At 32.8% G+C, this 12,278-nt stretch overlaps 1 protein-coding gene across 1 annotated transcript in view; it reads right to left on the bottom strand.

Moving 5' to 3' along the window:
• LRRIQ3 (leucine rich repeats and IQ motif containing 3) overlaps nucleotides 1-12,278 on the bottom strand; it is a 145,359-nt gene that overhangs the window by 118,767 nt on the left and 14,314 nt on the right. Inside the window, exons 2-3 of the mRNA XM_017531782.2 lie at nucleotides 9,192-9,440; nucleotides 7,742-8,065 (exon numbers count right to left, since the gene is read on the bottom strand). Coding sequence (XP_017387271.1) covers nucleotides 7,742-8,065; nucleotides 9,192-9,440 — 573 coding nt within the window. The remainder of the gene's footprint in view (nucleotides 1-7,741; nucleotides 8,066-9,191; nucleotides 9,441-12,278) is intronic.

Here is a 12,278-nt window from a genome sequence, read left to right as displayed (position 1 = left end):
AAAAAAAAAAAAAAAAAAAAAAAATACTGACAATTACATTGTTTATGAGGCACCTCTTCTGAAGATTACCAGCCCAGTTACACTTAAAACATACACCTTTTCTGCATATATACTTAATGAAAAATTATACAGGAAACAAAAAAAATTCACAAGATCTTGCAGATTAGTACTACTTGTGATTTATACTTTCAAACACTCATTGCTAATTAGCAACTTCTTTTTATGGCTCTGGCTTGATTCCATTCCCAACATTAGCTACTGAAAAACTCTGACACTATTCAATACTCTTCCAGCCCTTTCCCTGGAGCTTCCTAAACACTCTGCTTCTTTTTTCAGAGAAACTAGAGCCATCAAGCCTAAGCTCCATCAATTAACTCCTCTCCATTCTCTGTAAATTTAAATATATTCCTATCTATACTGAATAGAAGTGCCTTCTACTAAAACTTAAAACAAGAAGTATCTCTCTTTCTGTCCAAGATTGGCACTCTGTCACTGTTATGAGTCTCATATCCCTCTATTTTCTATGGCTTTCCCTCTGCTAGCACTATCTTTTCACATATAAATTTGATATAATTTTACCTATCCTTAAATCCCAATTCTCAATCCTTTATAACTAACTTTCATTAAGAGCCCAAAATCTAGAGACAGAATTCCACATTTTTTTCTCCACTTTCTTTTATTTCTATATCTCCTTCCACTGGCTTCTATCTCTATCATCCAAGGGCACTTTTTTAGAGTTAACACTGGACATTCCCTCCTTGAAATACTTGCCTTAGATTCTCTACTACACGCCTCCCAGTTTTCCACTAAATCTTGTTTACTTCTGCACTTTCAAACAAAACTATATGTACTATGTTTATTGCTTCATTGTTACATTGAAAGAATTTTCTCTGTTTCTTTTTAATCTCTACACATCCTCCAAATGACCACTTCTAAGTTCATAGCTTCAACATTCACCTTTGTGCTAGAGATTCTTGGATTTCTATCTTTAAGCCTGACCTCTCTTCTAAGTTACATAACAATATAGTCAAACTGATATCTAATACAAGTTTTCCAGGTATGAATATTCTTTCTCAATCTGCTTTCTCATATGCTCTACCTTAGTAAATGGTACTACTTTCCACAGTTGCCTAAACCAGAAACCCTGGAACCATCCTAGGTTCTCTTCTCTTTTATGCTTCTTTGCATGCAAATGTTACTAGATCCAGTACATTTAACATCCCAAATATTAGTCTTACCTCTCTTTTTCTTCTATTTCCTGCCATTGCTTTCTCCATGTCTTTATTATCACTTCCCTAATTTATTAATATTCTCCCGATACCTTAATTAATTCCTATTCCCCTACTCCTTCCAAACCATAAAATGCACTATTGCTAGATTGAACATTCCAAAATGCAAATCTTATCATATAACATCCTAGCTTAATATATTTCATTCACTGGCATACCACTGAAAGACAAATTACAAATGTCTTGATTTGCCACACAAAGTCCTTCCTGACCTAGTCCCATCCTAGCTCCTTAATCTCATCTCCATTCATCCTGCATAGAATTACCTGATAATCAAAATTAAATGCTTTTCACAAATGTCACCTCTATTTCTTAAAATGCCTTTCTCAATTATTTGTCTCACAATTTTAGTCTTTGGGAGACTCAGTTCCTTCCCCCAATAACACTTTCTTGATGTTGATCTGTGTTCAATGTCTTTATATAATATTATCCTGTGTCCTGTGAAATATCTTATGTGTCACACTTGACAACGTTGAGTTTTACCCAAATCCTGTGCTCTTGGAAAACCAGTGAAAGTTAAGAAATCTCCTCAGTCCTTTGTTTCAGGAACCAGCTTAGTGAAAAGAAGCATCCTGCTCTTCATGACTGACTGAAATAATACTCTTGGATTCCTTTCTTATTTATCTACAACAAGGCTTGACACAGACCTTCCAAATTTCCATTCTTCCACTCTTTAACAATTAGCTGAAAGGTTTTGTTCCCACCGATCAGTTGGAACAAAATATTTGTTAGCCAAACTTTGGTTAAGATTATTTCCTTCCCCTGGGCCCCTGAACTTTGGCCCACCATCAGCCTGCGCCAGCAGATAGTCTCCATTTAACAGCTCGTCCTGAGAATAGGCTTGTCTCAGGGTAAAAAGTCTGTGCTCCAAGGTCAGACCATATCACTTTTTTTCTTTCCACTTTCCCACATTCAGTTATTTCTAGCCTTGTTTATTTCCCCTTGTAAATGAGAAATTCTTTTGCCTAACCCTTAAGACTTTTGCAGATCTTATGGTCATAGCATTCTCCATATTGTAATAATCCCAGTCTGCCTATTGCAATAGTTCCTTTCCCTCACTTGCAATCAGCTTTTTGAATAAGGTCTCTGTTTATTAAGTCCTGATATTTTTAGATGACAAGCTTATACTATATAATGCAATGATTGATCTATCTCTCCATATAAGTTCGCCAAATTTAATAACTCTTCGTCCTGCTTATCTGGACTGAGTTAACTGGTCTATAACAGGCATTTGATTATCAATTGACTATTAAATCACTAAGTAATCATCCTTTGCATCCAAGTTTGACTTAACAATGTCAATCAATTTATTATTGTAACTCAATTATTTTGCTTGGCTATAAAGATATCACACTCCTTTTCTCTCCTTTAAACTTTTCTGTCTGTTTTGCTAGTTAATTTTCTTCTGCAAACATTTAAGCATTTAACTTACACTTTCATTCTTTTTGATTTTTCTTGGCTAACTCTTCTCACATGATCACCTTCCTTGCTATATCTTACTGACTCACATACCTAGATTATCCACATAGCTGTAACCTCCTGTCAGAAATTCTTTCTTTAATTACAGGCATATAGAATAAACTTACAATTCCATTTATTTACTTTCATGTCAAAACCGTAAGTTATTATCTACCTCATTTGAATCAATCCACACTCATATTGCATTATCTATATAGTCATAAAAACTACTATTTATCAACCAAGTAATAAACCCATATTCCTCTTTCTCCCATGCCCCTTTCCATCCAATAAATCACTAAATTCTATCAAATAGCTCTTCAATCTGTTCCTTATATGCTATGCCCAAACTATATAAGAGTCTAATTCCCTGATATTCAATTTCCCTCCACTCCAAAATTACAGAATACAGGATGATTTTTCTAGAATAAAAATTAGGTCATATAAATGTCTGAAATGTTTCCCCAAGATATTGCAAGATAAAGTCCTGTCTCCCTCGTATTATATATAACACCCTTGCTATTTTAATCCCGTTTTTGTCTCCAGCATCATTTGACGTGCCCAAACATGTCTTCTAAACTCCAAGAACACTAAACTACTTGTTGTCACTTGCATGTGCCAAGCTCTATCAATACCTCTGTGCCTTTGCAAATGCTTTCCACTCTGCCTCACAGGCTCTACACTCATGCCAACACCTCTATTTGCCTAGTGATTTCTTACATTCAAAAAATTCATCAGAAATATAAATACTTCTGCATTTTTTTCCTGTGAATAGAGAACTGTACTTCAAAGATTTTTAAAGAAAATATATGTGCTTCACTTACAGAATTTTGCCCAGTATTCAGATTCATGATGTTGTTTCCATTATTTCCTTGATTATTGCTTCTTCTTTATTTGCTTTAATTTTCTCTACTGTAATTTCTTCCTATTCATAAATATTATATGAATGTCTATATTTTTTCTCCTAATTTCATATATTTATTTGCAATTTGGTAAAGTCATTCTGTCAAAGGTCAGCTTTCTCATATTGAATTTTTGATCTAGCTTATCAACTATTTCAGTTATGTGGTCTAAGCTCTTTTCTGAAGCTCCTAACTGCTCTACCTCAGATGAGTCCTGCCATATAACATTTGATATTTATTGTAACCTTGACTGTACTTGAATCTCTCCATGAAACCTATTCTGTAGTAATGGATCCTGTCACTTGTTCTGTCATCACCCTGAAAACATAGAGGGTTTTGTAGAATTTCCTCTAGTTCCTGTGATTTTTTTTTCTTTTTTCTCTTTTTTTAAAAAAATTTATTTTATTGCATTTAGGTTTTGGGGTACATGTAAAGAACATGCAAGATTGTTGCATAGGTACACATGTGGCAGTGTGATTTGCGGCCTTCCTCCCCATCACCTGTATCTGGCATTTATCCCCTTGCTATCTCTAGTTCCTGTGATTTTATATTATGTTTCAGGAAGAATAGCTTAAAGTCAGGCTGCCTTAGTTTCTTCTTTTGATTCAGCCCTGTCTTAGTCCAGCTGAGTAGCTATTACAAAATACATAGACTGGGTAGCTTATAAATAACAGAAATATCTATCGGCTCTGGAGGCTGGAAAGTCAAGATAAAGGTACTGACAGTTTTAGTGTTTGATTAAGGCCCATTTTCTGGTTCACAGATGGTACCTCGCCACTGTGTCCTCACGTGCTGGAAAGGAGATGGTCTCTCTGTGCCTTCTTTATAAAGAACACGAATCCTATTTATGAGGGTTCTACCCTCATAACCTAATCACCTCCAAAAGTCTCTACCTCCAAATACCATTATATTGGAGATTAGGTTTTAGCATATAAATTTTGGAGTGGCCACATTTAGACCCTAGCAGACACACCTTCATTGTATCTGATAAAAAGTCTTTGCTATGTCTAGAATTATCCAGAGGTAATATTTTAGAAGAATATTATAGTTTCTAGTATAGATGTGATTTCCACAAATCTATATGTTTCTTTGTTAACTACATTTGTGTTCATGATGCCACCTGTGGCTTGGGGTTAAAGGTGTCGAGTGTAATTACGTAAAAGTGCATAAGTGGTGGCAGGGTGATGGGGGTAGGGGTGTTGGAGAAGCGAGGAAGAATACAGGAGGGAATTTAGATGACTAGATCCAAGCAGTCCTGGTCAGATGCAGTTCTCATCAGTAGAGAACCATTAAGCTCACATTGCAGCTTACATCAGAGTCCTGCTTCTCACTGAGTCATGAAAAATTCCTTCTTATTAAGGAGATAAACAGAATATTCATTATAAAATCCTTGTTTACATGGATTTCTGTTAGATGTAAATAAAATGCAATACTGGCTGATAGCACTGGTCTCTTGCCCAGATCACTCTGACCTTTAAAAAGTTACATATGTAAAACAATAAAAATACAAATATATATCCTTCTAAGATATGATTTTAGATAACTAAGCACTTCAAATTTGTAAAGTTACTTTGATTTCTATAGCAAAGAAGAACCCATGCTTCCTCCTTTTTTCTTGATGCAAAAAATAAAGGTGAGAAATCATTTTATGTTACAATTAAGGCTAAACAAAATCCTTCTGGATATTATTATTGTGTTATAAGCCACAAGTGTTAATTATACTAATAGATTTGTTTCTTTTCAAATGAGCATATGATTCTTTAATTCACCCAAGCTTGCATTTAATTCGTCTAAGCTTTCCTTAAGAAAGAATAACAATTATATAAAATAATTGTGTAAACTCTTATAAGGCTCATTATTTTTCTGTTTTCATATTTTTATACTCATTAATATTTCATAATATTCGTATACTAATTCTTCTCCTCTTCCCACACTTAATCAGTTTGAAAAGTACACTCAAATCTCTGCATTGTCTGTCATTTGTGATGCAATGCTGACTGCAGGGCTGTGAAACCAAGAAAGACTTGTTGAAATCCCAGCTCATAACTCATTTTCTCTCCAATATTGGGTAAGTTCCTAAACCTCACTATGCTTCCTTTTCTCCTATAAAATAAGACTAACACTTTTTCATATCCAAGGAAATGATGAGGAATAAATAAGATATTTTTTCAAAAAGGCCTTCCCCATCCACCCTAGCTAATGTAGCCCAAATCTCTACCCCTTTCAGTATGTGTTAATGTCTTACTTTCTTTTCTTTAGCAATTAACACTAGCAGACATCTTATGGTTATTTTATTTCTAGATTTGTCTATTCTCTGTGCCTTTGGCCTTAATAAGGACAAGAATTTTGTCAGTATTATTTACCACTGAATCTCCAAGTCCCAGAATAGTCCCTTTCATGTATTAGATACTCAGTATATACTGGTGAAAGAATGAAGAAATAAAATGTATAAAGCACCTACTACATTGACTTTCACTAAATATATGTCTGTCTTCTACACTGTGTTCTTTCTTCTTTATTACTAGTATCTGCCTATATCAATCCTAATGACATCATTTTGAACCTACAGTAATTGATCCCCCTGCCCTTACTTGGCTTCTATCCCCCATTAATCCGCTAGCAAAATGTTGAGTTGATCATCTTTTAAAAACCTTGTCAATACCATTTATTCATAGAGCACTTACTATGATGGACCTACTCTGATTTTCCAACTCAAATAACTTCAATTAATCTTCATTATATTCATTAAGTCTAAGCTCTTTAGTAGCTCATCCAAGTTCTTTCTCAATGCCTATCGCCCAACTTTCCATTACTTCCTAAAATGAATCTCAGTCACTTTGATTATCCTAAAAAGGGTCATGCATGTTGCCACTTTGGATTATACCATACTACAGAACTGAAATACCTAAATAAAATGCTTTATTTATGGCCCAGGTTAAGATATCAGACTTAAATACTATCTTGTTTATATTTTAAACTACAACTTCAAAATTATTACCAAAATCCTAAATTTTTAAAACTATTACAAAATCACTAATACACTCCTAATTAAAAAATATATCTATAGTAATATTCTTCCAAATTTGTAATTTTCAGCTTTTCCATGCATAATCACTGTTCATTCTTTTAGATGTACTCACTGTACAAACTGATGTTCTATACTTCCTTAAATTTTCTACACACATATATGTGACTTCACATATCTTTAGAACATATTATAAACATTTTTCTGCAACTTACATTGTTACTATATCTTGTACTTAATTTAATCCTCTCTTTTGAAGTCATAAATGATTTGTTGTAATATTCACTCATGTGTCACAAAGAATGTTTCCTTATATTTTTGTAAATCCACTTAAGTAGTCTGTTACCATTAACTAGGTATCAACTTTTCATAATCTCTTCTTCTAACATCTTACAAATCAACAGAAAATGATGGTTTTATCTTGCCAAATCACCAAATTAATTGTGTAAGAATTAAATATTTTAGCCTCTTAGAATAATAATCTAAGTTGTCTTTTAAGGCTGTCAAAAAACATCAAATCTTTTCCAGTGGAGTCTTCCATATACCAAATCTCGAATAAAGTAGAGATATATTTTCAATTTAAAAAACAAAAATTTGTTTCTCTACAATTTGATCACTTTAGGATTTTTTTTTTGTAGTAGGCATACCAAGTTTTATAAATTTTCAGAAGCCATTACAAATATATTCACTGGTTTATATTATTTTATATAAATAATGCAAAAACATTAAAGAGTTTATATAATTTAGGTATAGAACTCAGTAGCCTGGGAGGCCAAGGTGGGTGGATCGCGAGGTCAAGAGGTCGAGACCATCCTGGCCAACATGGTGAAACCCCGTGCCTACTAAAAATACAAAAATTAGCCAGGCATTTGGCATGTGCCTGTAGTCCCAGCTACTCGGGAGGCTGCGGCGGAAGAATCACTTTAACCCAGGAGGCAGAGGTTGCAGTGCTCCAACCTGGTGACAGAGAAAGACTCTGTCTCAAAAAAAAAAAGAATTCAGAAGCTAAAATTTCATTTTTATACATTTAATTAAAATGACACCCTAAAGATAAAGAGGCCAATTACCTTTCTCAAAGCTGGGCAGAAATTAAAGAAAAGTCGATGGTTACATGCTTTGAATCTTTCAGGAAGATGCCAGTTCTGAATTATTTCTTCATCAGAAATCACATGATGATCCAGTGCTTTGAGAGGCCATATACTGTTAACAAGAACATGTCTATATCCTTTTTTAAGGCTTACTGGACAATCAAACACAGTGAGGGCAATGAGGCTTGGACAGGCAGATAATACACATATATTCTTTAACTTTGCAAACCCATTGTCATGAAGATAGAGGAGTTTTAGGTTCTTCAATCCACTCCAAAATTTGGTATCTGGTAGATTCTTTATCTGAAATATTATTAAAAATATTTTAAATTCCGAAATTACTTTTTTCAAATAGCAGAAAAAATGGTAAGACATTACACATCTAAAATTTCCCAAATAGCAAATTTCTAATTAATAAGCAAATAGAGTATAATTATCCAATGTTGGCCTGGTGAAAACCATGCTACACTGGGAATCTAAGATAATTTATTATTATTTTTTTTATTCACCTCACTTTTAATAAAATATTTTTTTCGTTGAAAAAAAAAATTTAAAAATCACAGATGGTTCAGAGTGTTGCAAATACAAAATTGACAACCAGGAAGAAAAGGCATTGATTGTGGACAACCTAAAGCTGAAATCCTTCTATGAGTTTTTCGTCACTCCATTCACTAGTGCTGGCAAGGGCCCCAATGCCACGCTCAGTAAGGTCACAACACCGGATGAACACTGTGAGTTTTCCCAAATCAAACCTCTTCCCTTAGGAGTTTCTGGAAAAAATCATGGCAGAAAGGGAGGCAAACATGTCGTTCTTCACATGGCGGCAGGACAGACAGGTGACAAGCAAAGGGGGAAAAGCCCCTTATAAAACCATCAGATCTTGTGAGAACTCACTCACTATCACAAGAACAGCAGCATGGGTTAAATTATTTCCCACCAGGTCCCTCTCATGATGTGGAAATTATGAGAGTTACAGTTCAAGATGAAATTTGGGTGAGGACACAGCCAAACCATACCAGGCAGGTTGTGAAGCTGACTGCATGTTGACTACTCAATTTATTATTATTAATGTAGTAAAATGCATAATCATACTTTTTTGTTCAATGAAAATTCCTTTGTAATAAGTTGGCTCTTTAAACTTTTCTAAAATGCTTTTCTTACATAAGGAAAATGAAGGAGTCACAAGGCACTCTTAACTCAGGCTATAGATTTAAGAAGTGAAACATAACAAATTACACACTATTTACATATTTCCATTTACATTAAAATGTCTATTTATATACATCTTACTATTTTTTATTGTGAAATTTTTGTTCATATTTTAGTTAAAAGACCATCTTGGAGAAATACTGTGGCTAGGTAACATAAATACTTATTATAAAACTGAAATTTCATTTATATGCAAATATCTGAAATGGCTATTGCTTACCTGATTTCCATGGAGATCAAGTTTGATTAATTTTATACAACTTTGAAGTGGATGAATATCTGTAAGAAAATTGTTTGAGAAGATGCATACTCTAAGAGAGATGTAAGACTGTAAATTTTCCATAGACTTTAAATGAAGGCCATTGAACTTCACAAAAACAAAATCTTTTTGATCTTCTCTTATGTTTTCATTATAGTGACTCCATTCTTCATGACTGGTTAGCTCTTCTGTGATTGTTCCATGAAACATCTAGGAAAGATAAGATACTGCTTTGAAGGTTTTTTTCCACTTTCAAAAATGTATCTGAAAACAAACAAAATTTTGCCAAGAGATAGTGCAAGTAAAAATTGTTATTAAAGTTCCCATTTAAAAAGAACTAATTCTTAGAACGTTCTATCCCAAAATATCTTAAATATCTAACATTTCAATAAGAGCTAATCAGAATGCTATCACTTCCCTTACGAATGAATGAACTAATTAGCAAGAGGAAGACAAACTTCCTTTTTCATAGACTAAAGAATTCAGTAAAGAAGCTGAGATAAAATCATCCCTTCTAGACAAGACAACTAACATCAAACAAACCAAACCATACCTTGTATAACTCGTATGATAATTTTTGTTAAAATATACTGTTAAAGAAATACACTGAATAGTAAACAAGTCAGGAGAATGATAATCTTTGTGAAAGAGGCTGAACAACACAGCCAGATGAAATTAAGGTACTATAGAGGCCTTCAAATTTTATCAACAACATTTGTATCTTAAAGAGAAAATTCATCATCACAATCTTTACAATCAATTCAATTAAGCAATTGTGCGCCAGAATTCTAATAGCTTTAAATTTTGATGACTTAAATTTATCTAAAATGTTTGGATCAATGCTTTTTATATAATTTTATACAGTATTTCTCATATATATGAATTTTCACTTATTAAGAGTAATTTCAGCTTTCATAAAAGGTAGTCAGTGATAGTTGAGAAGAGAACGTATGAACTCAAGTGGTTTATATGGAAGTGTGTTGTAAGAATAAAACAGATTCTTCTCCAATTGAAGAATCTATTTCTTCCATGCACAGATAAACTAAATCAGTATAATTCAAATGAGAATAAATGTGAAAAGTGATTTAGTTTATCTGGATGTACTCTTGTGCTCTTTCAAGACACTGGCTATTTTATATATCATAACCGAGGCCTTAAACTATAATTCTCAAACTCTAAGTGTCAATGAATTAATTAGAAGGCAGATTCTTGGGCCCCATTTGATATCTACTGTATCAGAATTCCTGGGCTAAAGGTCTAGGAATCTATAATATAACAGTCAATTGATGAACACCTTTAAAAAGATTAGCCTCAACTACAAGTAAAGCAGTCTTCCAAATATAAAGCCAGATATGGAATAGACAGATATAAATAAACTTTTATAAATTAAACTCATCAGGCTCTATTGGTGCTGGGATGTAGGATAATATCCACATTGCATCCATTATTTGGACTTCCAAAATAGAAAAGACATAAGGCTCTCTTCTTTTAAAGAAAGCTTAAATTTAAGATTCTTCCAAGTCTTTAGAAAAATAAACCATTTTTTAAAAAACTGAATAACATTCCATTGCATGGATGCAACATGGTTTGGTTTATTAATCCATTTACCTATTGAAGATGTCTTGGCTGCTTCCAACTTTACATAATTATGAATAAAACTGTTATAAAATTTTATGTGCAGGTTTTTGTGTGGATATAAGTTTTCAACTTATTTGGGTAAATACCAAGGAGTTTGTTTGCTGGATCATAACAATATATTCATTTTGTAAAAAAAAAACTGCTAGTGTCTTCCAACGTGGTTGCACCATTTGGACTCCCACCAGCAATGAATAAGAGATTTTATTGCTCACAAACTCACAAGTATTTGATGTTGTCAATGTTTTGATTTCTGTCATTTTAATAGGTCAATAATGGTATCTCATTATTTTAATTTGCATTTCCCTAATGATATATGATGTCAAGTATCTTTCATATGTTTATTAGCCATATAAATCTTCCTTGGTTGGGTATCTGTTCAGATGTTTTGTCCATTTTATTTTGATTGTGGTATTATCTTATTATTGAGTTTGAGTTCTCTGTATTATTTTGTATACCAACCCTTTATCAGTTATGTGTTTTGCAAACATTTTTATCCCATTACGTGGCTTGCCTTTACATTTCTTAATTTTCATTTCTTTTTTACCTCACAAGTGCATAAAAAAATCCTTGAAAAACAAACACCCATCAACATGGAACCTCAGAGTTCTCATTTCTTTACAGAAAGCTAAAGGTGGCTTTATGCTGTTAGTCATGGCATTAGTATTATTCATATATGTGTATATCTCTCTCTCTCTATATATATATATATATACACAAAAGAATTATAGAAATGATTAATATACAGCTATATAAATATATAAGTATTTTTATTTAAAAGTATTTATTTCTCACATTGATTATTCCATCTCTAACAGTCTATTTTGAAATTTCTTTAAGAAGATATTATCTTCTTCCTGGCATTTATTTTTAGGGATGCTCAACAGCGCCATTGATCAAGTATAGTTATAAATGTTTATAGATTCATCCACAGGAATTTTTTAAAAAATCTTCTGCATTAATGCTGTCTATATGTCATGTGAACATGCCAATGAAGTATTAGTAGTATTCTTCGAAAGTGGAGTTTTTTCCTATTTTCCTTACTAATCGCAGACATACTAGATAATTTTCTAAAATGAAAGGTTCTACACTTATGTGCAACATTCAAACTTTAGCTATTAGATGAATAACTTTGTTAGTAGCTTTGTGACATTAACAAATACTGTTGTAACCAACCTGATAAAATAACACTGTTCTCTCCCAAAAAATTGTTAAATATGTTCAATCATTTTTCTACATAAAATGAGTAATATATAATAAGGAAATTGTTTTGATTGGCACCCTTGCCTCAGTTGAAAACTTCCTGTAAATAAGACATAAGTTCTGAGGAAGAAATGAAATATTGGGTCACAAAAATCCAAATGTGGGATAATGTTCATAATATTACTTAAATCAGTGCTTTTTTTTCCTATT

The sequence above is a fragment of the Cebus imitator genome, unplaced genomic scaffold, assembly GCF_001604975.1.
Source record: "Cebus imitator isolate Cc_AM_T3 unplaced genomic scaffold, Cebus_imitator-1.0 Scaffold3, whole genome shotgun sequence".
Classification (NCBI taxonomy): domain Eukaryota; kingdom Metazoa; phylum Chordata; class Mammalia; order Primates; family Cebidae; genus Cebus; species Cebus imitator.
Note: the sequence above shows the minus strand (reverse complement) of the source record. Positions and strands in the feature narration are given on the sequence as shown.